Source organism: Brachyistius frenatus, unplaced genomic scaffold (genome assembly GCF_029030835.1).
Source record: "Brachyistius frenatus isolate BFR_SWC_R1_liver_20210118 unplaced genomic scaffold, ASM2903083v1 Contig_137, whole genome shotgun sequence".
Classification (NCBI taxonomy): domain Eukaryota; kingdom Metazoa; phylum Chordata; class Actinopteri; family Embiotocidae; genus Brachyistius; species Brachyistius frenatus.
In genome coordinates, this window is record NW_027210736.1 from 164,565 (window position 1) to 190,443 (window position 25,879).

At 43.4% G+C, this 25,879-nt stretch overlaps 1 protein-coding gene and 1 long non-coding RNA gene across 3 annotated transcripts in view; both read right to left on the bottom strand.

The window, feature by feature from the left end:
- LOC138630626 (uncharacterized) overlaps positions 1 to 25,879 on the bottom strand; it is a 203,408-nt gene that overhangs the window by 17,810 nt on the left and 159,719 nt on the right. The window lies entirely within an intron of this gene.
- rgl2 (ral guanine nucleotide dissociation stimulator-like 2) lies at positions 174 to 25,298 on the bottom strand. Of its 2 annotated transcripts, XM_069715064.1 has the most exons (20): positions 25,034 to 25,298; positions 22,981 to 23,147; positions 16,295 to 16,342; positions 15,820 to 15,903; positions 15,525 to 15,691; positions 14,066 to 14,122; positions 12,684 to 12,880; positions 11,772 to 11,881; positions 11,342 to 11,557; positions 10,296 to 10,399; positions 9,015 to 9,099; positions 6,341 to 6,400; positions 4,576 to 4,662; positions 4,432 to 4,464; positions 4,074 to 4,195; positions 3,911 to 3,997; positions 3,723 to 3,816; positions 3,388 to 3,615; positions 3,160 to 3,274; positions 174 to 2,540 (listed from the first exon to the last, which is right to left on the bottom strand). In XM_069715064.1, the coding sequence occupies exons 2-20, from the start codon at positions 23,137 to 23,139 to the stop codon at positions 2,359 to 2,361; spliced, it is 2,235 nt and encodes a 744-aa protein (XP_069571165.1). In that variant the 5' UTR covers positions 23,140 to 23,147; positions 25,034 to 25,298; the 3' UTR covers positions 174 to 2,358. The 2 variants fall into 2 exon arrangements, with proteins under 2 accessions (XP_069571165.1, XP_069571166.1); XM_069715065.1 differs by lacking the exons at positions 22,981 to 23,147; positions 25,034 to 25,298 and adding an exon at positions 18,121 to 20,767.

The following is a 25,879-nucleotide window of genomic DNA, read 5'->3' on the forward strand; positions in this document are numbered from 1 at the left end:
TTGTCTCCAGTCATTTCGCTTTGTTTATTTTACCCATAAAAAAATAGAAATGTCGTCTCTCGACATGTACAGACAGCTTTAATTCTTTTTTTTAAATGAGATCCTCAGCAGCATGTAAAATATCTGTACGTACTGAACGTGGAAGGATGTTACAGCACTTCAGCCAATACAAATTCATATAAAAGTAAATTTATTACCACAAAAATAGGACATCCTGTGTGTGTAGTGCATAAACAGCTTTGATGTGAAACTGCGCAGCAGCGGAGGCGGCTGCGTTTCCTCCGCGTCGACTGCGCATACATTCTCGATGCAAACATGAGAAGAGGTGACACCCTGCAGAGAAAGGCACTGAAACAATCAGTAGCATAGCATTGATGCTTGCATACGTCATCTATTATTACCCAGAATTCCTCTCCCCGGGCCACGCTCGCGCCTCGGCCCCGTGGCGAGGCCTCACCGGCGCTGAGCGGGGGAGTCATGACGACCTGTTTCCAAGACACCGACGCCACGAAGGCGACGTGAAGTCGAAACAGGAAAGTGGAGCTGAGGCTTGTAAACAGCAGCGGAGATGCGTCCTGCTGAGCTGCTGGAAAAATCGGCATAAATTAAGTTGAACTTGACCTAGAAAACTTTAAAACAAAGAAAAAAGTTTGTTCTTTATTGTTTTTCTTGCAGTTTTTCGGTATGATGGTAATGAAGTGATGTGAAACCACAAAATCTGAAAGTGCTTTGAGTTGTTTTAAAGCTGCAGTAATCAATTTCTGTCCACTAATTTAAAGAGAAACTCAAAAACAAGCTGTATCATTTATAATAAAGCCTCTATGTGAATATATTTATGTCCATATCACTTTACTTTTAGCTGTATTTTGGTCTCCAGCAGCTCTCGAGAAGAATATCTGGCAGCTCGATGACTCGGTGGTCAATCAGAGCTGCTGCTGGAAATAACGGCTGTGACAAAGCGAAACCAAAACAATGTGCTGAAAGAGCCTAAAAAAACCTCAGTAGAGCTGCAGAGTTGGTAATAATTCAGTCTACGCACAATAATCAACGCAAATTCAAGCAAACTCTGCAATATTTGCGGGAGCTTGAAATATGAAAAACAATTGCAGCAATTCTTTCCTGCAAAAAATGTCGTCAGCAGAATCTGCCCCGAAACTATTAACGGCATAAAATACGTCGTTTCAGACGAAACTCACTTTATTAACACAAATATCTAACTCTAAAGCTCTTATTTTGACAGCTGATGTAGTCGTTGTTTTCTCTAATAATCACACTGTTTCGTAAAGCTGCGTCATTTTTTCAATTATATTTTGTAACTTTTAGCCTCGTGGTTCAATAAATAAATTTAAAAAAGATTAGAGCTCAAATATTTGTGATGTGCAGCATTAAAGGAAGTGACGACATATTTCTGACTTTATCAGGTAGTGCTTAAAAAAAACATCTTATTTTTCTTTCTCGACTTGCAGTATTTTCTAATTCCTGCAAATTTACACAAAAAACACGGCAACAATCACAGAAAAAGTGGAAAGACTGAGAAATCAAAACAAACAGTCATTTGTTTCAGTGTTCATATGAAAATATTGATTATTGCAGCTTTAAATTTATTTGAGGATGAATATCTGCTTCAGTAAAAGCTGAAATAATTTGCTGTATATGTGCTGGCCTGTTTAACGTGGAAGTCTTGCAGGTATTTGATGGATTTTCTTTCCTCCCATTTGGACCGAGAGCTCCTCGCCCGTGTTAACGCCACGATGTCGTCATACGGAAGTACGAAATCTAGAAATATATACAAAACATATCTGTATATGAACGTCTCATTCCTCGAGCTCCAGTGTTCAGCTACAGTCGTGCGTTTTATCTTTTTCCGACAAGCTCTTTAAGTTTAAGATATCTTCTTCAACGGCATCGCAGATTCACGTTATGACCAATTAAATCTTCTTGTGGAAAATGTCCGTCACGGCTCAGGCACACGACAACGAGGGATTTCTCCGTGTTTTTTTTTTTTTTTTTTTTTTTGCAATTAAAAACATCTTATTCATTGAGTTGGAATGAAAAAAAAAAAAAGAAGTAAAAGAAAAGCATCGGGTGCGACCCGACGAGGGCTGAAAGCACCGAGAGCAGGTTTTAAAGGCTTCCTCCTCTGAGTGAGTTAGTAAAGCACACGGTTTGGAGGAGAGGAAAAGTGACGCTGCTGGAGGTGTGAAATGTCGCCGTATGGAGCGGATGATTGAAACACTCCCCGCGGGTGTTTTTGGTGGGAACTAACTTGGTCGGCAGAAAAAAGGCAAACGTAGATGTCGCGAGCGTTCGTTGTCGGGCCGACGAGAAGAATCCGTCAGCGGGGGAACGACGCCGACGTCAAAACAGAGTCCTGACCAGCCTCCGGCCCTTGGCCTTGATCCGAGGGAAGGTGGCGCTCGTCTCCGTGGGGATCGGCTGCGAGCCGAGCGGAGCGTTCCCGCCTTTCCTCCTCAGCAGGAAGTCCACGCTGGACGACGTCATGGCGTAGAAGACGTTCCCCGTCGCGGGGATGAGCAGCTCTGCACGAAGAGGAAGAAGAGACGAGTGAGCTCACCTGAAGCCGCTGCAGGACGTAGAAAACTGGTTTCTAAACTTCATTTTAGCTTTAATTAAATAACAGGACATGTTCAGAAATGTTCAACTTCAATGTGCACAAATGACTGGATTTATGTGCAACAATTTGTTTCATTCAAGTTGCTAGAAATGAATGAAAATGTCTCATTGTCAGTCATTTCTTTTTAATAAATTTCAGTAAGGAGCTTTTTCTATATTTATGTGGGTTTTTTCTGTCACATATCTGCAATTAAATTCTGTTTACAAAAACCTTGAAGGAAAATAGATTTATTGCAAATATTTTATTGAGACAATAAATGTCTCTTCTTCTGTTGTCTCTGTTATTAAACTGTGATTCGGTTTTGAACTTTAATTCGTAGCATAAAATGAAACAGAAACAGGCAATTAAATCCCAATTATTTATATGACAATTAAATCCCAAACTAAAATTTCATAACGGTGGCAGCCCTGTAATTCAAGATGGGAATGATTTAGCTCCATTCAAACAAGATAAACAACAACCTGAAGATGAGTCAACAACACAAACATGACATGGTGTGAGCGGAGAGGATTTTCTTGTTCTACCTTTTCCTTCGGGCAGAAGTTGGATCAGCTCGTATCTGGACGCCTGTTTGGGGTCCTGAATGTGCTTTTCTAAGGCGGAGCTGATCACAGTGGGGGTCTTGTCATTGCTCGTCACCTGGGGAGGGGGATGGAGGGAGGAGGAGGGGGGGGTGATAATGATGGACAGCTTGATTTGAGGATCTGACTCTGAGGACTCATTATGCAGCTCGCTACGGTTTAAGTTGGTACCAGGATGCTGCGGTACAGGTTCCCGTCGTGCAGGTCCATCCGGATCCGGATGATCTGCATGTCGGGCTCCGAGCCCGGGGTGTTGTTGTTGGGGGGGTTGTTGCCGCAGGAGGCCGAGCGGCGGTGGGATTTGGTGGGAGTGGACGGGGTCAGCGTGGCCGGGGTGGAGTCGTTGGTGGGAGGAGACGTGTCCACGTCCAGACAGGAAACGGACGGAGATCTCATGTGCTGCAAAAGATGAAATAACACCAATAATGATGGATGAGAATTTAAAAAAAAAAAAAAAAAAAGACCGCTCTGCAAAATGTGAATAAGGAAGTGAGTCTGTGATTTACTTTGGTGAGCTTTGAGAGCAGGTTGTTGACCGGCGACTGAAAGTCGAAGAGGCTGTCGCTGTCGCCGGCCAGGCTGCAGCGGGAGGAGCTCAGACTGAAGACACAAGAAAACACATTCACGTCACCGCGGCGACGCCAGCGCACCGCCAACTCTCCGTGGCTCGTGGTCACTTCCTGTTTGAACTCACTTGGGGCACTGTGTGATGATGACCGTCGGGGTGAGGCCTCGAGGGCTCGGCTCGCCGGGCGCTTCGATCTCATTGGACAGTCTGTAACTGCAGCGGAAACGTGTTTAAAATCGACACGTCACAAAAGGAAACGCACTGAAGATAATTTGCGACGCGGACGTACCTCTCCTCCTCCGTGAGCGCCGGCGCGCTGCGATACCACTGGACGAAGGCCTCGTCGGACACGAAAACACAGTTCTTGCAGGAAGACTGCAGGAGACGGATCTGAGCTAAAACCTCAAATTCCTGTTGACAAAGAGCCGTGAAGTTTCAAAATAAGAGAGACAACAGTCATGTCGGGCTGATCCGGCGTGAATCATTTCCTCCCTCTTACGTGTGTTACGTCACGTTAATGCTGCAACAAAACTAAAGTTGAGCTTATCGTGCTCAAAATGAAACAAGACCGTCAGCTGAATGTTTCTGATCTGGAGCATCAAAAATCGATGGTGCGTTCAACTCTCGACCGCCCTTGCGCCACTCACCCTTCTCCTTTTGTCGAAGTTGATGTAGCCGTTCTGCAGAAGGAGCGACAGGATGTGTTACGTCATGAAAATATTGAACAACTCCCAACAACGTTCCCCCTCCCCCCCCCACCCACCCCCGACGGAGACGAGACATCAACTTACGTCCAGCCTGTCTTTGACCGCTGTGTCCAGCATGGTGAGGTCTGTGAGGAAGATGCCCAGGTAAGGCACGGTGCCCTGGGCGTTCGACTGCGTGGGGGGGAGAGAGAGAGAGAGAGAGAGAGAGAGAGAGAGAGAGAGAGAGAGAGAGGGGGAGAGAGAGAGAGAGAGAGAGAGAGAGAGAGAGAGAGAGAGAGAGAGAGAGAGAGAGAGAGAGAGAGGGAGTATTTCATTAGTTCCCTCTGAGGTTTCTACTCACAGCGTAAAAAGGAGGAGCCCACCCAGGGAGGGATTTCAGAGCAGCTGCCTGCGGCTCATTGTCAAACTACAGCTCAGGACTCAGCACATTAAACACACACACACACACACACACACACACACACACACACACACACACACACACACACACACACACACACACACACACACACACACACACACACACACACACACACGTAAACGACAGCTCGCTCGCTGTTCCACTTTGCTGCAGCATGCGGGTCGATCCCCCTTACAACCCTCCATCAAACCCCTGATGCCCCCCCTCCACCTCCCGCCCTCTGAAGAAGTGACATCAGTATCAGTGTTATAATGAAGGGAAACGCTATTTTCAAATGTTAAGCTCTCAACAAAAGACGTAAAGCTTTTTATTGAGCTCCAAAAACTCAATTCCAGTCGCGGGTTTCGTGACGAACCGTCCGCAGCAGAGCGGATGTTTGTGAATCTCACGGCTTTAAAAAGCAGTAAAAACACACCTGAGTGAAGCCAATCGAACCACTTTCATAATTTTTTTTAAACAGATATTACACTATCTGCGTCGCCTAACTTTTACGATACTAAGGGCACTTTTGCAGGCTCTTACATCATCTCTAATGTTTCCATGGTCTGCCACGAAGGCCCGTGGGGGTGTACAACCCTTCAGGCGAAAACGTTTGGTATTCACTCCAGACGTGGGCTGCAGAAGTCGGTGGAAATGCTTCTCTTTTATGTGCATGCACATCTGATGGGCTTTTTTTGTCTTTTTTGCCTCGGTTCAATATCACGAGGTCATTTGAAGTTACTCATTGTGGAGTTATGTGAAACGTCTTCTCGATGTAACCTCATCTGGTTTGAACACTCCACCAAGTGTCATTTACAAATGTTAAACGGTGCATGTGGACTCAGACTGAGCACGTCCGAGACCTCTTACAGACACTTACAGCTGAGTTCTGACCGTCTCTGGATGTTGAGGGACTTCGTTATCTGTTCTCTGGTTTGTAAACGTCTGTTATGAAGCCTCCAGTTCAGATTCTGTCCGTCACCATCTTTGCTAGTCCGGAGCAGGAAGTGACCATATTTGGACGAGCTGGGGGAGGAGCCAGCGGTGGATCTGACCGATCTGATTGGAAACCTGACGATACTACGTCCCGCCCACCGATAGCTGTAACCTGACTGCACCGCAGGCCTGTCAATCAAACAGACACGCCCCCAAAAACAGGTCTTCTTGAATCTTCTTTTCTAATGAATGAGGGATTATTTTCAGATGGACCTCCAGAAAACTAAGAAGAAGGAGTGACTTTAGCTAACAACACCGAGATAACTGATGGACACATTTTATTCACTTTGGATTTGATGAGAGAAGTTGAATGGAAGTCTATGGAGCCGGAGGCTTTTTGGAGCCGACCTCTAGTGGCACTCGCTGGTATTGCAGCTGAAGACACTTCTGCATCAGCCTCATTTTTACATCCACTTTTATATACAGTCTGTGTTCCCATCGACACTCACTCACCCTGTTCATGTGTTTGTTGTTGAGCCTGTTGTCCAGGTTGGCGAACTTCGACGTGCCCTCCTGCAAGACAAGAACAAGACAAATCCTGAGTTCATGGAAACACCGCTTAGGGAAAAAAACAACAACAAGGTCTATTTGGTTTCAAAATAAAAGCCACCGTTTCAAATTAAAAGCCCTCTGCCATTTCATACACAGTAATGCCGCATACTAGGTTTTAAATCAGTCTTCTTACGCTAATAATCAAAACTGATGTCCCATTGATGAAATGAATTAGAGTTGTGAGCATCAGCAGCATCTAAGTAGCATTTATTCACTATAAATTCAAAATGTAATACTTGAATGATTTGCCAATAACCACGCCAACATAATAAAGGGAGTACTGGCTTGTTTTTTTCCCCAATTCAAGCATTGTTAATTTTTCTTTTGGTCACTTGAGGGCAGAGGAAACGAGTTCTAAACAGGAAGTTGACACTGAAACTGGTTAGCAAATGGTTGCCTTTTTACACGTTTGTAGAGATGGGGCAACGCTTATTTGGAGTTTAATAGTAGCTCAGGTAGCAGGCGGTGGAACAAAGGCTTTATCTGAGCTTTTCATCAAAAAACAGCTGCTTGTTGTGGCCAAAAAACAAACAAACAATGAGCTCAAAGAAGACAAAACTCCCCAGAGGGAAAACTTCAGAGTCCAATTATAGATCCATTGTTAACATTCATGTTATCTCATGTGGTCAATATTTTCACTTTCAATGAACATTTTCCATTTTCTTTCTGTACATTTCATTGAAACCTATTTACCTTTAATATAATAATTAATAATAACAATATAATAATCAATGTGACATAATCACATTTACAGCCACTCTGGAGGGTTTTTTATTTAATAATAAAAAAAATATTAAAGGTGATATGTAGAAATTATAGTAGAAAAGAATAGGTTGTAATAAACGTATGATTGAACTGGATAAAGTCTAATTCTGTCATGACTGATTTTAAATGAGAAAAACATCAATTAAAATGATGTTTTATGACATTGATAATAAGGTCTGTCTGGAGATCTGTTATGAAAACATCAGCCTAGAGAACCAGTCAAAACATAAACCTACCATTCATAACTTGTTATTACACTGTCAAATGTTTCCCTGACAGCTGTGTGAAAATGTTTTATTTCTTCTAACTTTTTGTCTTTTATTAGTCTGAATCATTCATCTTACACCCCGTCTGCTAGTCACAGTCATTTTTAGACAAGCTGTGAGATAAAGGGGGGAGCAAGTAACTGTGCCGGAGAAAAAATCAAAGGCCAACAGAAGGCGATGGTGTTTTTTTCTGGCATCAAAGCCCAGAGCGAAGCTTTGCGAAATGAAAGCAAATGTTTGGATGAATTCCTTTGGGGGTATCGTGGGTAAAAAAAAAAAAATCGCAGCTAACGCTAAAGGTACCGACGCCCGCACTGCACCGTTACAGCCAATCAAAACGTAGTTAATTCGGCCAATTTCTCAAACTCGCTGACACAAACTAAATATAATGTACGTCTTCAAATGTGCGTCTCGCACTGAAGTGGAAGTGTTGACAGAATAAGGGCGGCTGTGCTCCAGCAGATTAGAGTGTTTTCTGGTCTTTGAAGCAGCTCCGAGTCTCTAATGACGCCTGTTGTTTTCAGCTCGGCTTCAATCCCTGCAGACTGGAATTTAAAAAATGTGGTCTGATGGTTGCCGTTTGACGGACATATTAATAAATGTCGCACGCTGCTGTTCAAATTATGGGATGCATAACGCCAGGATGTGAGATATGGAAGTGCAGAAGAGTCGCATGAGTTGCAGTTTGGCGTCACTGAGGTGAGATTTACAGGGTAGGTGGGCGGGGCATGGTGTCCCTGGGTTCTCAGACAGATCCGCCCCTCGATCCACCCCAGCCAATCCTAACATGATCCCTTCTCGCCCCAAAAAACAAGATGGCGACGGCCAAAATGCCACAACTCAAAACGGAAGTTCACAAACCAACGAGAGCGACGGCGTGGTCGTCTTATTGAGCCTCATCCTGCTTCCTGCTCATGAGGCACAAACTAGGGAGAGGAATCCTGTTTTCCATATTGATTCACTTATATGAAAAATATTGATATTGAGTAAAGATCGAAAGCTAATGCTTCATGAGTTCATGAATCTGCAGCACACTGTCATACCTTTGAAGGTTTTTTTTTTTTCCCCCAGCAAGACAGTAAAAAGATAAGCAGTTAAAGCGTGAAACGGCAGCAAAGAGCTGCAGATCTGAGTAAAAAATAGTCCTGAAACTCGTCTAAAACATCGGAAAAGAGCCGCTGAAATCCGACTCCACAAACTGGCAGCTCTCCAGCGGGAGATGCAGCTCCTTCAGCCTCGGCACCACCAATCAAGTTTTATGTGGTCGAATGACAGCCTGATATATAGAAAACACATCATTCAGGCTGGAACATTTCACTTTCAACTCGCCGGTTTCATGCTATGTCATGACCCGATGGAGAACGCAGCGGCCGCGTGTCATAAATAAAAGATCACATTTCTCACTGAACCTGCTCTCTTCCCACAGTAGAATAAATCTGATGTCATCACGCTGCATCTGATCCCTTTTTTTTCCTTTTTAACCGGAGCCAACTTGGCAAACACACAGAATATTTAATTTCCTCTGTCATTGTGTTCAAACCAACCTCCTTCAGCAGCTCTCGGCTCTGCGAGTAGTTGTCTTTGTCTGAGAAGATTTCGGACAGCTCCTCGTACCTCCTCAACGCCTCCCTGTGAAGCAACATCGGGGAGACCAAAGCTCATTTATATCATCGTATTGTTTCAGTTAATGAAGATATTTTACACAAGAGGAGCTTCGAGAGTTTGCTCGGGTTAAAATTGGATATGAAAGTTTTATATGACAGTGAATGATGGAAAAACTGAGTGAAGAATGATGAAAATCATCGACTGAATCAGAGAAGAAAGAAGTTTACTTCTGCTTCTTTACGAGGCTGACGTCAAAAGTTGGTTGCTTTCGTAGTTGATAAATAAAATATCCCAATAAGGGCAAAGCCGGCTTCCTGCAATACTCAAAGAGGCAGTGAAGAAACTTTCCTCTGCGGCTGTTTTGTGCACAAAACCACCTTATTATGACACCGTATAAAGAAAAGATCTTTTATTGTGAAAGTTTCACGTCATTGTTTCAGAGATCTGAAGGGTTGATAAAAGTCCAACGTTAACTACAGTAAGACTTTAAAACATGATGCATTACACATCACAAAGTACTTGATATTCAAACCTGCAGAGTTAAAGAGGTTCAAATCACAATTTGCGTGACTTCTGCACAAAATAGAGCAAACATTTTCAGTGGGGTTTATAATTATTTGCTTGTATACTTATCTAATTACTTTTAATAAAAGAAGTCATAGAAGTCAAAGAACGCAAACTACAATCCTGTTTTTATTTTGCATAACAGACCCTCAATATCAATTACATTGTTATCATATATTATGCATGTAATAATGTGAAGTCAATTCTATTTAATATTTCAGGATAGTTTCACACCTTAATGTACAGCTTTGGTAATATTTACATGACCTGCACTAATACACAGCACATAGACGTCTGTCTGTCTGTCTATCTATCTATCTATCTATCTATCTATCTATCTATCTATCTATCTATCTATCTATCTATCTATCTATCTATCTATCTATCTATCTATCTATCTATCTATCTATCTATCTATCTATCTATCTATCTATCTATCTATCTATCTATCTATCTATCTATCTATCTATCTATCTAATTTGTCCTTTTAAGTGGACTTCTTTCTCACCTTCCTGATTCATGAGAACTGTCATGCTGTCATTTCCATTTGGGATGAATAAAAAACCTCCCTCTCTCTTACAGTGCTCGTTGTTCTGTCTGCGTTTGAACCATGAAATTTCCCCTTTTTTCAAGCGGAGAGCCGTTCAGCCACAGACCTGTCGATGTCCTGCCACGTCTTCCTCAGCCGGTGGATTGGGTTGCTCTGCAGTGCCGACACAACGGCGTACAGCGAGGAGAAGTTCTTCCTGGCTCGGCACTCCTATTTGCATACACACACATAAGCATACTGTCATGCACACTCTCCCGCTGTAACTGAGAACACCTGTAGCCGAGGGACTGGCTGGTATTGAGTTACGCTGCAGGTCTGATGTACTGAATAATGCATGCTGCTGAATGGCTTTGTCCCAGAAGGAAACTCTGTGTCAGACGGGGCACTTCGGCAGTAAACAGGTGACGCCGCGCTTTGGCGAAATGGGAGAAATCCAACTGTTTGTGACCATAACAACCGAGATCAGGGTATTTTTGTTTGTGTGTGTGACCAGAGCCCGTCGCTGCTGCAAGCGCTTCAGTGTTTCAAAAGAAGCTTGACCGTCATGCACAATAACCACAACACTGCTACAGATCTCAGTTAATCCACATTGTCTCCTTCACAGGAAGCAGATCCAAAACATTCTCTGTTTCACTGTTTAACATTCATATACTTTGACTCAGCATTGGCATTCCTGGTATGTACCGTTCGTGTAGATCACATTTCTGTTTGCTAAAGGTGTGCAGGAAGTGTGTGTATATCACTCCAATGTAAAAATAAATAAGATGGTTTTGACAAATCTTTCATTTAATCTTCAAATGCACAAGTGATCTTTTGTTATTTGTTGCTCCTCTGTTCAGAAAAAAAAAATCAAGATTCCCCCTCATGTTTTGGGCTCTCAGCTATCGATTAAAGTGAAATTACTGGTGCAGTCACAGCAGCATTCAAGCACCCTGTGAATTTGCGATGGTATGTGCAGTCAGAGCTGAGAATAGGATTAGAGTTGGAGGATTACTGGGGGTTTATTGTAGGAAAATGCACACTGGAGGTTTTTTGGAAGCCTTGAAACCCCAACTGACATATTATTAACAAATCTAACTTCAGCATGAACCCTATTTCTAGCCTGCAGAAAATATATACTTATGGCAGTAAACTCTATATTTTAAGACTGACCTCGGCCACGCTGATCCATTTCTCCAGCAGTCGGGCTCTCTGCTGGCTGCGCAGCTTCGTAGGCCAAAGGCAGGACGCTAAAACCGCACTGGCCAGCTTGTTGAACTGACGTACGGTGGCCCGGACAGACCAACAAACGCCCTCCCGCCCTTTCTTGTCCCTCTGAGACCACAGGGAGCCGAGACAGTGGTACGGGACCAGACGGACAAACAGCTCCTGAGAGAGAGAGAGAGAGAGATATACAGGAGACCTATAAATAACTTCCTATTTCCTACAAAAAAAAATGACCAATCCAAAAACCTTGTTGAGTTTGAGTTTGTCGTTCCCGAGATGTCAAAAGACTGGGATGGACAGACAGCATGAAATCATGGTGCATCCCGAAACAGCTTCAGAGGCATGACAACATATTCAGTCTTTAAAGTGAACTCACGGTCTCTATCTTGGTGAGCTGCTCGGCTATGAGCGATCCGGGGAATCCCAGGATGCTGGTGGGTTCAAACTTGGAGACGTCGGGAGGAAAGCTGGTGAAACTGGTCTGATCTGTAAAGAGTGAAGCAGTTAAAGAAAACGTAAACCAGATCGTTGAGATTATAGATATGATCTTTGTTTGTAGTCCTGAAAATCATCTATCCTTTAATTCAATCATTTTTATGATGGTCTCAAAACAGTCTCAGTTTTTGGTGTAATTGTAGATTCCACAAGGTGACCATGCTAACATGCTAATTTTTCAAGAAAGTGTAATGTTTATCAATAGATCATGTTCATCACCTTAGTTTAATGTGATAGCGTGTTGCCATTTTACTAATTAGCTAATTACCACAAAACACAGCTGCAGCTGCTAAGAATAGTTACTGCTTTGTAGTAAATGTGTGGATGCTCCTAAATTTTATTTCCAAGACGTTTCACCAAAAACACACCAATTGCAACCTCATGGTGGCGCTGGAGGAAAAGTCAGGAGATCACCAAAATCATTAAGAACAGTTGTCAGGGAACCATGAATGTTTGAACCAAATTTTGTGGCAATATGTCTTGCGGATGTTGAGAAAGTCTGGACCAAAGTGGCAGAGAGACCGAGTACTAGCATAGCAAAAACACATTTCAACTGCAGCTGCCTTTGTCATGTACAGCATACTTTGGAAAAGTGACCCAATTTCCAGGGACTTCCAACAACCTTTAAACATTAGAAAGGTCCAACTTCTCATTTCAAGGAAACAATGACAAACCCAGGTTGTATTTTTCCCACTCTGTGATTTAACTTGAGAATAAAAAGTATATTTCCACGTGAAAACCTCACGGGGCGGGGCCACAGCACTGTCATTCAAGTCCCAGTGAAGATACGGACCTTTAAGGGCGTCGGGGAGCAGAGCTTTCTCGCTGAGCTCCTCGGCTATCCTGAGCAGGCGAGCACGGAGCTCGGCTGCGGATGACGAGTCCTGAGGGAAGATGTGAGCCAGACGCAGCAGGCGGGAGGGATCCCCCAAACTCTTAAAGTCCTCAGGATACTCCGACAGCCACATGCTGAACACCGTACACACCGCTCTGCAGGGAAGAAGGAAATATATCCATGACCTTGAGGACTGTTGTATAAAAGTTTATCGGCCACAAAATAACAGACATTACACCTTTCAAGTTTAAAGAATCATTTTCAAATGAATCCAAGATTTTGCTGAGAGCCAACAAACAGAAGTGTGACGTGACATCTAGTTTAAATCCAGGATGGATGTCGGCTTGTGCAGTTTGATAGAAGCAGATAAACAAGCCGTCGCTGATTGGAATTGATCAAATATATGGATTTTTCTTTTCCAACACATCTTAAACGTTTCCAAGAAATCACGCTCTCGAGAGGTTCAGACGAGAATAGCGGCTTAGAGACCACACCATAATTCAGTGGAAGCAAAGGATCAAGATTTGAGAGGTTGAATGAACGTCTCATTACAAGAAGTAGTAAAAAACAGTAAGCGTGGGCCAACAGCACCAAGGGCCTCCTTAAAGAAAGATGAAGGGTAGCAGTCAAAGGACGAATAACATCTTGACCACATGAGGAAACTGGAAAAACATAAAAATTGACATAATGATGTGTTTGGTTTGACCGTTTGTTGCCTTGTTTTCCAACAACATAGCAACGCGTCTGTCAGGCAAAACAGAGGGATTGAAAACCCAAAGCTATTTTCCAGGAAGTAAGTTTAGAACAATTTAGTGTGTTTTTCCTTTAGTTGCTTTTTGCACCAAATACTAGATGATGTCTTAGGCTTTGACTGTCCACTCTGCTATTTGCAAGTGAGCAGATCAGATTTGATTTGCCCAGACATCACCAATCTATCCGCACTGTGCTGTGGCAACGACATGCGAGCCTACGATGACGAGGCTTTCCAACGCCAAAAGCAAAGTGCCAGCAGACCATTTTTTTGGGGCGTCTCTCCACAGACCGTCAAAATCTCCACTCTCTGATTGTTCAGCTAGTCGTAGCGTAGATCCCAGAAGTTCATGTGCTTGTTTGACGCTACTTTGTCATTGTGTTGTGATAAAGTAATAGACTGACACTTTTCAACATAGTTTGAAATAAAAATGAAAAAAAACATGGCCTATTAATATTCCTGAAAAAAAAGAGAAGCAAGAAGTAAAACTATTTGTAGGCACACAGCCGCTCGCTCTTATTTACATACACACACTCAAGTACACCAAAAGTTGTACAAAGATGTTGGTTGGCGTTTTATAAAAACTCACTTGTTGAAAGATTGTCTCGTCTGGCTTCTCTCGCTGTCTCCGGGTGGGTTCTCCAATCTGTGAACACAAAAGAAAAAGAGCATGAAAAAACCCACAGAAACACCAGCTTGAAAGTATCATTCAGCTTCAAATATGTGCATCTGCTGCGTCATAAATAGTACTTAGACTTTGTGACCCATTTATTTATGGCTTGTTTTTCTGAAAATGCTTTTTAAGCAAAGGTTGTTGTCCTTTTGTTCATAGATACTCGGAGCTTCTGCCAGGAGTCTGACTGACTTTCTTTTGGAAAAGTTTACAAACAGGTGTTTCATAAAAATGCCTCCATTATTTGATAAAGACGTTGAAACAGAAAGAGATTTCACCAGCGAGGACTTTGCTGAATTATGTTTAAAATAAAAACAACTGAAGTTGCAGTTATGTCAAATCAGCACGCAGGTGCTTCCTGCCGTGTTCAGAGTCTCTAAATTCAGTTCCACAATTCTGCTGTTTAACGTCGACCCAACTTGGAGACATATTGAAAAGCTAAACACTTTGTGGATCTTGTGATAACTGGAATTAAATGTACAGCTAATTGACTGCCAACACTAATGTGAGAATTTTAACCGCACTTTTGTATTTAGTGCGTTGGCTGTGTCTGTTAGTAGGTTCCTCTGTTCCAGTCTGAAATATCACAGCAACAAGGTCATAATGCACACAAGGATGAACTTGAATGACTTTGGCGATTTCTTCGTTTTTATATTGGTGCCATCACAACGTTTTCATCTGGTTTGTGAACTCACGGTGATCTCTGACCACCAACATCTGATCAGTTGGTCCTTGAATCCAAGTGAATATTTTTTGCCAAGTTCCTAAAGACATTCCTGAGATCTCACATTCAAAACATTTTGGATGGACATTAAGGTCACACTGATCTTGAACTTTTCACCATTGAGCAACAAAATCTGGTCCGGTGATCCTTCAGCCCAAGTGAACATTTGTACCAAATTTAAAGGGGAAGTTCCTAAAGGGGTTCCTGAGCAATCGTGTTTAAAAGAATAGGAAGAACATTAAGCCATGATCTTGACAGTTGACCTTTGACCTCCAACATCTAACTCGTTGATTCTGGAGCCCAAGTAAATGTTAGTGCTAAATTTAAACCAAGTTCCTAAAGGTATTCCTGGGATATCATGTTCAGAAAATTATGACAGACATTAAAGCCACAGTGACCTTTAACCATTGACAACCAAAATCGAATCAGTTGATCCCGAAGTCCAAGTGAACATTTGTACCAAGTCCCTAAAGGCATTCCTGAGATATCATGTTTAAAAGAATGGGAAGAACGAGAAGTGACAGTGAACTTGAGAAAGAAAAATCAAGACCTGATAATCCTTGGGACCAAGTGAACACTTGTGCCAAATTTAAAGGTATTCCCTGATTGTGTTCACGAAGCACCGGACAGACGGACAAATATGCGTCGTACCTGTCGGTGAGGATATCCAGCACTCTCGCCGTGGAGGTGAACGAGCGATAGGTCGAGAGGAAGATGGTGATGAAGGAGGAGTCTCCCAGGGAGAAGCAGTGTAGGAGGTGGAGCACCAGCTTCTCTTCCGTCCCTGCTTTCACACACTGGGAGCGAGAAACCGCCGACTGGACGCCGACAGGAAAAAAAAAAGAGAGAGCGAGTGTTGAGAAAAAAACAAAAAGACAGGAAGTGAATGCAAATGAGAGTCGTCTCAAAACAGTGGGACCAGTCAGTCACGTAGACTGGACGTTACCATGGGACTGGTGGGGGCACCATGCTGCTGTTTGACCACCACGGTGTAGATCACTCCGTCCTCCTCCTCCTCCACCACAGTGGACTGCAGAGCACAGACAGCAGGTTAACACTGTTCACTCCTTATCATCATTGGAAATATACATAGACATTAGAAGGATTGCATTACTGATAAGCTGCCACATGTCATATATATATATATGTATATATATATATATATATTATAAAAACTGGATGCTACCGACTAAATTTAGTTTCTTTTATATGAAAACAGATATAATCGGCCCTATTAGAGACATGTACGTGTTAAAAAGAAACGAGGCCTAAAATCAAGCTGCTGTGAACTGATTTACATGCTATGTAGCTCAAACAGTCCAGTTTTAGCCCGAGGCGAAGTCCCTGACACAGTTACCCTGTTTTACACTTGCTACCGGCTCACAGGCTCAACAACCGACGGATGTTAAAGTCCTCCTTACCAAATCCAGAGGACAGTACCAGGTGGTCTTCATCGGTGAAGGCTCCGCCTAGAGGAGGGAGACACGAGACAAAAAGAACATTATCTCCTGTTAGAAAAAAGGGATTTAGATGAAACACAAGTCAGTTTATCATGAAGTACACACTCTGGGGGGGATTGCCTTTCCTTGTTTTTGAAATATAACCCCTCGAAATGGAGCAAACACAGTCCGAGTTCACCAGCATGGAAATACAGTTTGACCAAAGATGACCTTGGAAAAATCCTGCTGTTGTTTCTTCGTCTGAATTTCATTGGATTTATGACACATACGTGCATCGCTACTCTGTATAATTCAAAGCCCCCAAAAAGTCCCAAGTCAAACTTTTCCAACATTAAATCGTGCAATGCAATAAAAAGGTGTAATCAAACAACTTTTTATGTTTAATGTAAAACATTTTGCGTCTGTCACAAACAAAACATATATATATATATGTATATATATATAAAGAAAACATAAACAATAACACATACTCACAGAGTGTATAAGATGCAGCATTCTTGCAGATATAAAACAACTCTAATCAAGTCCAGTACAGTGAATAGAGTTTGTCTTGGCAGCGTTACTGCGCAGTCTTATCAAACGAAACCATACTGACACACGCAGCTCTCCGACCCGCCGGCCCGACTCATGTTGCAGACAGCTCGTGAGTCACGGCACTTTTTTTTTATTTAGAGAAGAAGAAGCGAGAGACACGAGGCAGATTTCCTTCGACCCCACAGAGTTGGATGATGATGATGATGATGATGATGATGATGATGTGAGCCACAGATTTCAATGCTAGCAGTGAGCATCAACTCATGAGGACAACTTCCAATTAAAATCTAAAACTGCTTGTTTTTGTCTCTGAAAATGTGCAACACGGATGCTGCTGTTCACACTGCAGACCACCAAGTCTACAGCCACTATTTACACCGTGATGACTAATGCCCACCAAAGAGGAGAATTTTATCTAAAATTGAAATTCATTTTTGTCGAGCAAGCACTTTTAATGTCAAATAAGTGTGTGGTTTTGATATAGACATAATTTGATGATGGACACAACCATAACTTTTTTGTTGTTGTTGGGTGACAGGTGGGGCTGCTTTCTCTTTTGTTTACATCTAGATCACAACATTGGATCGATAACGATGACACACTGATGCAACTCAGACTTTTTTCCATAATAAAAAATGCATGAGCGAAAAGAAAAAGTCCTCTGATGCGTCTGCTGAACTCTCCAGAGTATGTTTCACAGACCGCTCACAGTCATTGTGAGTCAACACAACACATTAGGGCAACACCTTGGAGACACACACACACACACACACACACACACACACACACACACACACACACACACACACACACACACACACACACACACACACACACACACACACACACACACACACACACACACACACACACGCTCGCTCTACTGTCTGTGCACTCAGCTAATCATACGAACATAATAATAACCGATAATAATAATTATTTGTAATAAGCACCACGTTAGCCTCTTTTAAAATTACCTTGACTTGACTCAATCGAAGGTCGGCGCTCCACACACACTCTCGTAAACTGATATCAAACCTGTTATTTTTATGTCCTTGCTTCTACAAAAATAATCAGTAGCGACACACACACACACACACACACACACACACACACACACACACACACACACACACACACACACACACACACACACACACACACACACACACACACACACACACACACACACACACACACACACACACACACACACTCAAAAGAAAAGGAGAAAGAAAATGGTCACAGGTTACCTTTCCCTGGGCGAGTCCAGACAGGCAGAAATCTCTGAGCTTCCTGGAAATCTTCAGGATGAAGGCACGAGAAGTATTTTCGTTTTCTTCATTGCTTCTCATCTGTTCGTTCACGTTCAAGTGTCTGGTCGCCTCGGACTTCAGCTGGCCTACATCCGTGTGTGTGTGTGTGTGTGTGTGTGTGTGTGTGTGTGTGTGTGTGTCTGCACCGCTCGCCTCTCTAACCTTGTTGTGAGTCACAAAGACAAACCTGAAGCGGGGAGCAAAGTCCCGCCTTCCCCCTCCTACCAGCCTGCATCACCTGGACACACCCATTACTCTCACACACACACACACACACACACACACACACACACACACACACACACACACACACACACACACACACACACACACACACACACACACACACACACACTACAAACAAGAGATAAGAGTATGTTGGTGTTGATGGGACAGTCATTTGCAGTGGACCCTTTAACACACACACGGTTTACACAAATAAAGGCCTTCATTAGTAGACACATACATGGGCGCGCACACACACACACGCACGCGCGCACGCACACACACACACACACACACACACACACACTGACAGACAAAGCCCTGAAGCTATTTCCAGAACAATGCCCCCTCTCTTTTTCAATCTCCTCTCTGCTCTCCTGCTCTCGCTCCCTTTGTAGATGACCTTCCTCCTGCAGATAAACCAGTTCGACTGAGTATTCTGTTTAATACGACACCGAGCACAAACAACAATTAACCGAGACGGCTGCCATCGAACGCCGAACGGCGCTAGAAGTTGGACGGGCTTCATAGTGGCAGCGCTGCAGTCGGCTCTGCGGTCTTGTAATAAGAGGTAATAAATGTTCAGACTGCCTCTGAACCAGGAAGCAAGCTGTGTTTATTTTAAAAGAGAGGGGGAGGGGGCAGGGGAGGGGGGGAGGTAATGACATGGCAGTATGAAGCCGTGTTAACTAGGGAGGTACACTTCCACAGCTGTGTGTGTGTGTGTGTGTGTGTGTGTGTGTGTGTGTGTGTGTGTGTGTGTGTGTGTGTGTGTGTGTGTGTGTGTGTGTGTGTGTGTGTGTGTGTGTGTGTGTGTGTGTGAATGGCAGTTAGCTTATTAGCATGTCAGATAACAAACAGGCCGATCATTACAGCAGTTACTTTTTTTTTTTTTTTTTTTTTTTGGGCCACTTGTGGGATGTAAACACAGCATTTATCACGTCACTTCATAAAGTTGTAATGTTTAATATGTTACTTACGTTTCCTTTTGCATCCAAGCACAATTATTTTTGTCCATATATACTTAAAAAAAGAAGTTTTGATCTGTTTTTGGCCTCCACCACCTCCTGACCTTTGTCTGTCTGCAGGTTAGTAGTTCACCAATTTATCTGAGCTTTCTGGCTAAAAACGGCAAAATAAAGACCTCTGAATTTATGTCTAATAAACGTTATACTCCGCTGAGCTTTGGTTGAAATCAATGGATGTTTTTTTGTTGTTGTTTTTTTTACCAAAGTACAACGTTAAATTACAGTTTGATTTGCGATCTGAGCTGCATTTCTTGTATGAAAGTTACTCTACAAATAGTTTATTATTATTATTTTATTTCGTACTTGGTAAGTTTTAGTCCAGTAGTCACATTTCTTCAAAACAAAGAATGAAACTAACAGTAAAAAAAAACACATCCTGTAAACCAACAGCTGTTACTGGAGCTAGAATGTAATAAGCTAACAGATAATAAAAATATAACAAAAGCTGAGTAAAAGTATTTTTCTCTCCGACTGAGGCTGAAAACGGCATCGAAAAATGTGATAAAGCGTGAATTCGCTGTGATATAGATGCACGTCCTGAGCAATAACGAGTCTCACCGAGATCAAAAATATAATCGAGGCTTTTAAAAGATAAGATTTCATATAAAATCCCCCCCCCCCCCCATCTCCCCTCCTCCAAGGCACACTGTTTCTTACTTCTAGAAGTTATTTTTGTTGTGAGCCGTTGTCACACTCAGGGAATCTATAGCCTTTGCTCCGTTTCCTGTATTGAGATTCTATTGAAAAGGAAAAAAAAAAAAAAAAGAAAAGAAGTATATTCAGTGGAGGGCGGCTGAATCTGGTGAATCTGGGTCAGACGAGGCCGGACGCTTTCTGTGGAGGAACTTTTCAACAGATTGTGTGTAATTTTGAGTTCAGCGTGGCTGAAAGGCTGCTGGATAAGAATCATGATTACAGGCTTGTGTGGTGGGCGGCATGAGTGGGTTCTCAATGGAAAAAGATCAAAACCACCAACAACAGCAAAAAAAAGGACTAAGCTGCTGTTATTCAGGAATATCTTGGGATTTAAAAAAAAAGAAAAGTTTCCTTCACCACAACCAGTGTTATTTTTTCCCATGTAATTCATTGTTGTTACCAAATGTCACACTTTGTTTATGTTTTTGTTTTGTAAGATGGGAACTTCTCTTTGGACTCTTGTTTTTACCCCCCCGCGCCCTCCTATCTGCCTCCGATGCAGGAAGTACATAATAAGTGAAGACAAACACAGGAAGCAGGACGTGCTGGCGTGTTGCGAAGCTATTTTTCTTCCCCCTTCTCCTTCCATCACAAAGCCGAGGCTGCGTCAACCTCCACCTCCGTGAACGGCTACGTCATGCAGGAACACCCCCTCCACCTTTCCCTCCCCCAACTCCACCCCGATTCTCCAAAAAACACAGCCAGCTCCAACCTCTTTCCTTAAACACATCCAGGTACTTCCGCTGTGCCAAAAAGCTTTGAACAAATACACATGCCTGTATTTCCATCCCCGCATCAGCCGTCCCTCCAAACGGGGAGCGGGGGTCATAAATACGTCCTCTGAAGCTGTATTTACAGATAACCATTGTTTTGTTTTTTTGAGTGCTCCACAACCCCCCCGACCTCTTCCTTCCTATCTTTCTCTCTACTCCTCTTCTCACGCTTTCATCTGCCCTCGGTGCCCGTTATCAGCTCTCCTTTCAAGTAAGACTCGGTGGCATTCGGGTCAAAGTTCAAAGTCCGTCTCTTGAAGAAGTGAAATCCCCCCCGAGGTTATGATTCAACTGTTAAATATCATCTGTCTGTGATGCGAAAGATAGTTTGTGGATAATAATCGACCTTTTTAATGTGAAAACTTTGTCTTGATCGGCGTCTTTAATGCTAATTTAAGTGAGTGATTTGCACCGGTAACGTAGTCCAGACAACATGGAAGCAATATATGGCCAAAAATATGTGGACATGCAAACTTTACATCCAAATGTGATTGCTGAGCAGCTCATTACAAAACCATCTGCAGTAGTGTGCTGCTTTAACAGCCTCCGCTCTTCTGGGAAAACACATTTTTGGAAAACTGCCTGCAGAGATTTAGGTGATGAGGCCGAGCTCGAGTTCATCAGCGTTCCAGTTCATCCCAAACCGGCGGTGACGTCGCCCGTTGGTTTGTGGACGGTCGTTATGAAGCATCGAGTCACCATCGGAGCCATTTGAAGCCAGAATTGACTATATTTGGACGAGCTGGGGGAGGAGCAAGCGGTGGATAAGACTTGATACTACGTCCCGCCCACCGGTAGCTGTAACCTGACTGCACCACAGGCCTGTCAATCAAACAGACACGCCCCCAAAAACAGGTCTTCTTGAATCTTCTTTTCTAATGAATGAGGGATTATTTTCAGATGGACCTCCAGAAAACTAAGAAGAAGGAGTGACTTTAGCTAACAACACCGAGATAACTGCTGTTTTTCAGTTGTCCAGCTGTTTTCAGCTCACTACATTTTGTCCTCTGGGAGCAGGAGGAAGTCTAGTGCCTAAAAACCTTAAAGCTGCACCGTTCACTCCAGGTTGTCACATCCCAGTTTCCCTCATTAAAGAATGAGCGAGTGGCCGTATTGGATTCCACTCGACAGACCGCCCTTGGAGAGCGAGCCCGTGATACCAGATACTGTTTATGGGCAGAGCAGGTGTACGCAGCATCGACCGGCCAAACCACCGCATGCATTATTTACTGCTTCACTTGGGCAGCCGACATGTGACGCGAGCACAGAAGGAAGTCTGACCGCTCGGAAAGACAGTCGCTGCAACTTTTTTTAGCCGCGAAGGAGTTTTCTCGCAGCTCGGTGTGAAGTGTGACCAGAGGGTTAGTGAGCGGTTGGGCAGCAGATCGATATGACTCAGCAGTGTGGTGAGTGAAAGTTAAAGATGCTCACCACACACAAAGGAAGAGAAAGATGAAAATAAAACCGAACAAAGCGCGGAAGTAAAACGGCTCGAAACTAACATCCAGTGAAACTCTCACTATCACGTCGCTAATCATTAACAGAGGTCAAAGGTCGTGGGAAATTCACCTGCGCTGTGAAACCCTTCAACTTCCTCAGTTTAATTCAGCTTCAGTCCACGTTTAGACATCCTCCTGATCAGGGCGCCAACTAACAAGTATTTTAATGTTGAATTCATGTGGCAGTAATTTTATGGATTATTCATGACAACATAAGAAAGGAGTTAAAAAGTGCTAAAAATGACAAATCAAGTATGTGAAAGTGTATTCTTGTGAAAAAAAAATCTGCTTCATTTCCATCTATGCAACTAGTTGAATTTGTTTAGTTTATGGAAAACAGCAGTGTTTGTGTTGCCATGGTGAAAAAAAGCAAACAAACAGACCATCTTTATCTCGGCCTGTCAGTGTGATTCTCACTGACTTTATTCCCTCGGTGGGGCGGGGCGGGGAGGGGGGGGGGGCATTGTTTCATCCTCCTCTGATCCGTCTCAGAAGGGGATCAGATGTGAGAGATGTCACGACTTCCTCTCACATCTTCGTCGCGACGTATGTTTTTAAAACGAGGTAGAAACTCACCTGTGAAATGTCCGTTTCATCGCCGACGCCCCTCCTCCCCGATTGGTTGCTCAGGGTTCCTCTGTCAGGCGAAAGGGGCCGGTAGCCAATGAGAGGCACGTCGCTCGACTCCACCCCCGGCAGGTCGTAACCACCTGTGCGCAGGTTTCGGGGGATCATGATGCCGCCTGCAGGACACAAGACGAGGGAAATGTTTCACGGTGTCTGAGGCAGCCATGGAAACTACAAACAGCCCGGCTTTCTGTCCATGAAATAACTTCAAACTGGTTGATAAAACTTGATGTGGGACCATCGGACCTCTCAGATCGTCATTGTTTCCCAAGAACCTCCCAGAAACACTCAAATCTGCTCCAACTTTTAATTATTTCATATTACGTTTTAAAACTCTGAACTTTTCGCACTCTACTTTTCATTCATTTTTTATCTTCAGTTTTATTTTGCTTTTTGTACACCCCACTCATGTTGTCATGTTTTTATACCTCTTAATGTCTAAACTTGGACAGATAGACATATAAATTGTAGAAAAAACGCACGTCAACCATTGAATCAAGGCTGCAACTAACAACTATTTTTATAATCAAGTAATTTGCCAGTTATTTTCTAGATTTATCATTTGATCCATAACATGAGAAGAAAAATAAAATGCCATCAAATGTCTTGTTTGAAAGACCAAAATCTGTTGAAGTGTTCAGATAAAATAAAAGCATTAAATTCACCTTTAAGAAGATCCTGTAGTTAAAATACAACATAAGTAATGAATCAATTACCAATTAATTGCAGATTAATCTTCTGTTAATCAGCTAATTGATCAACTGACTAATAACTGCAGCTCTTAATACTCTGAACCTGCTAAAGATGAACTCTACAAAACACCAGGACAGATTTCAATCATACAACATCAGAATCAAAACCAGCTTTAAAAAGGGACATTTTAAATGACAGAAACAGTTAATGTCATCTGATTTGTTTATCACATCCAATCTGTCCCTCGGCAGCTCTGGATTTGCATAGCAAGGTCTCCTTTTCCATTTCCCTTTCCCCTGTATTTGGTATTTGGACTGCCATGAAGATAGACTCCGAGTAAACAGTGTTTCAGGAAGAGAGGTGGAGGAAGGAAGAAACGTCAACTAACCTGAAGTGTTTTAAATGAAACCCCATGTTAATGGTCTCAGCTGCAGTTTCTAGTGTGAGCAACACATGCAAGTGAGGCTGTGAGGTGAGATAATCCGCCTATCGAGTCTGTTGACAGATCTGAGTGGAAACGGCCTCATGCCGCTCCGGATGAAAAAGAAAACCAGCAGCGAAAAGAGCCTCAAAGTGTGAAATAAAAAATGTTCTGCTGGCGCTCCCAACTTTACATATTAAACTGGACTCGTGCAGAAACTTTTTACTCTCTCTTACACAATGCTTAATTTTTGCTTTCAAGTTTGCAGTGAGTTTGCAGTAACAGACAGGAGCAGGCCTGAAAAGGAGAGGAGGGTGTGTGTGTGGGGGGGGAGGCATTAACAGAGCATTGACCAACGGCCGTGCAGATGTCTGAAAGGCTCCCATTCACTGCCTCTGACCAAACATATGACTGATGTGCACACACACACACACACACACACACACACACACACACACACACACACACACACACACACACACACACACACACACACACACACACACACACACACACACACACACACACACACACACACACACACACACACACACACACACACACAGCTGTGACTAGGTTACAGTGAAGTCACACCCCGTAACGCTCCTTTTTTCTCTGTGTGCTCTGTAAATGCAGCCGTAGGGTGGTGCTACAGTAGATGTTCACTCCTGATGACAGCAATGTAAAGGATGACAATATAAAAGCCTCACTGGTGTGTAGGGCTGTAAAAGTTTGCGCACGAGGAGTGACAGATGATGACAAACTACCTTCCTACGGACTCACGCGCGGACACGAAGGGCTCCAAAAATAAAAAATAAATAAAATAAAATAAACCCCCAGGCGTTAAAATAAAAAAAAAAAAAAAAAGGAAGCAGGAATTCAACTTACTGGTATCCGGAACATTCGCAGCAGCGGGGCTTTCAGACAGCGCTGGAGGACCCGCCGGTGCTGCGGGCACAGGTCGCTCGGTGGCCGGCTCAGCTGCGGAGAGTCGCGCCCATCTATAACCGCCTTCACCGCGCCGATAACGAGCGAGGGAGTCTCCGTCCTCCTCCCCTCCTCCTCCTCCTCCTCCCTCTATCGGTGTCCCCACACCGCTCCTTGTTCTGCCCTCAGCAGCTGATAGCTCACTTTGGTCTTGTGGCTGTAAACTCCCTCCCTCTCCTCTGTCCTCCCTCCCTCTGTCCTCCCTCTCTCTCCTCTGTCCTCCCTCCCTCCCTCTCTCTCCCTCTCTCTCTCCCTCTCTCTACCGTCGCAGTTCCTGTATATGTTGTGCACTCAGCGCTTTGGCAACGGGTCCGTCTGTCGGTGTGAGGATACCGGTGCACCACCGACACCCACAGCAACGCAGCGCTGTCGAGTGGGAGGGGGGGGGGGGGTGTAGTGTCGCTTCAGGGAGCAGCTGGGGGGGGGGGGGGTGATCTGAGCGCGCGCCAACGTATTTATGCACAACCAGCACGCGCACATGCAAATTCACTCGCTTTTTGTTGTTGTTGTTGTTGTTGTTGCCAGTGGAGATCTTCAAACCTAAAAAACCTCCTGACTGGGATCAAAGAACTTGATCATGTTCATTTATTTAATTTAAATTGTCCTGCTCGTTCTATGTGATTTCTTCAATAACGTTTCCTTGGTTGTTTAGCACAGAATTAAGAGCCACTTAATGCATTTCATTACACATCATTTTGTGTATGTGAAAAAATAATAAAGTAAATGTAATCCTAACCCTAATCTCAA

Bases quoted from the DNA above. Each gene is read 5' to 3' on its own strand.
- rgl2 (XM_069715064.1), bottom strand. From the start codon at position 23,139: ATGATCCCCCGAAACCTGCGCACAGGTGGTTACGACCTGCCGGGGGTG. The intron at 11,558-11,771 runs GTGAGTTCACTT...TCTCTCTCTCAG, and splicing joins AGCTCACCAAGATAGAGACC to GAGCTGTTTGTCCGTCTGGT. The intron at 3,998-4,073 runs GTACGTCCGCGT...TTTCCGCTGCAG, and splicing joins GCGCTCACGGAGGAGGAGAG to TTACAGACTGTCCAATGAGA.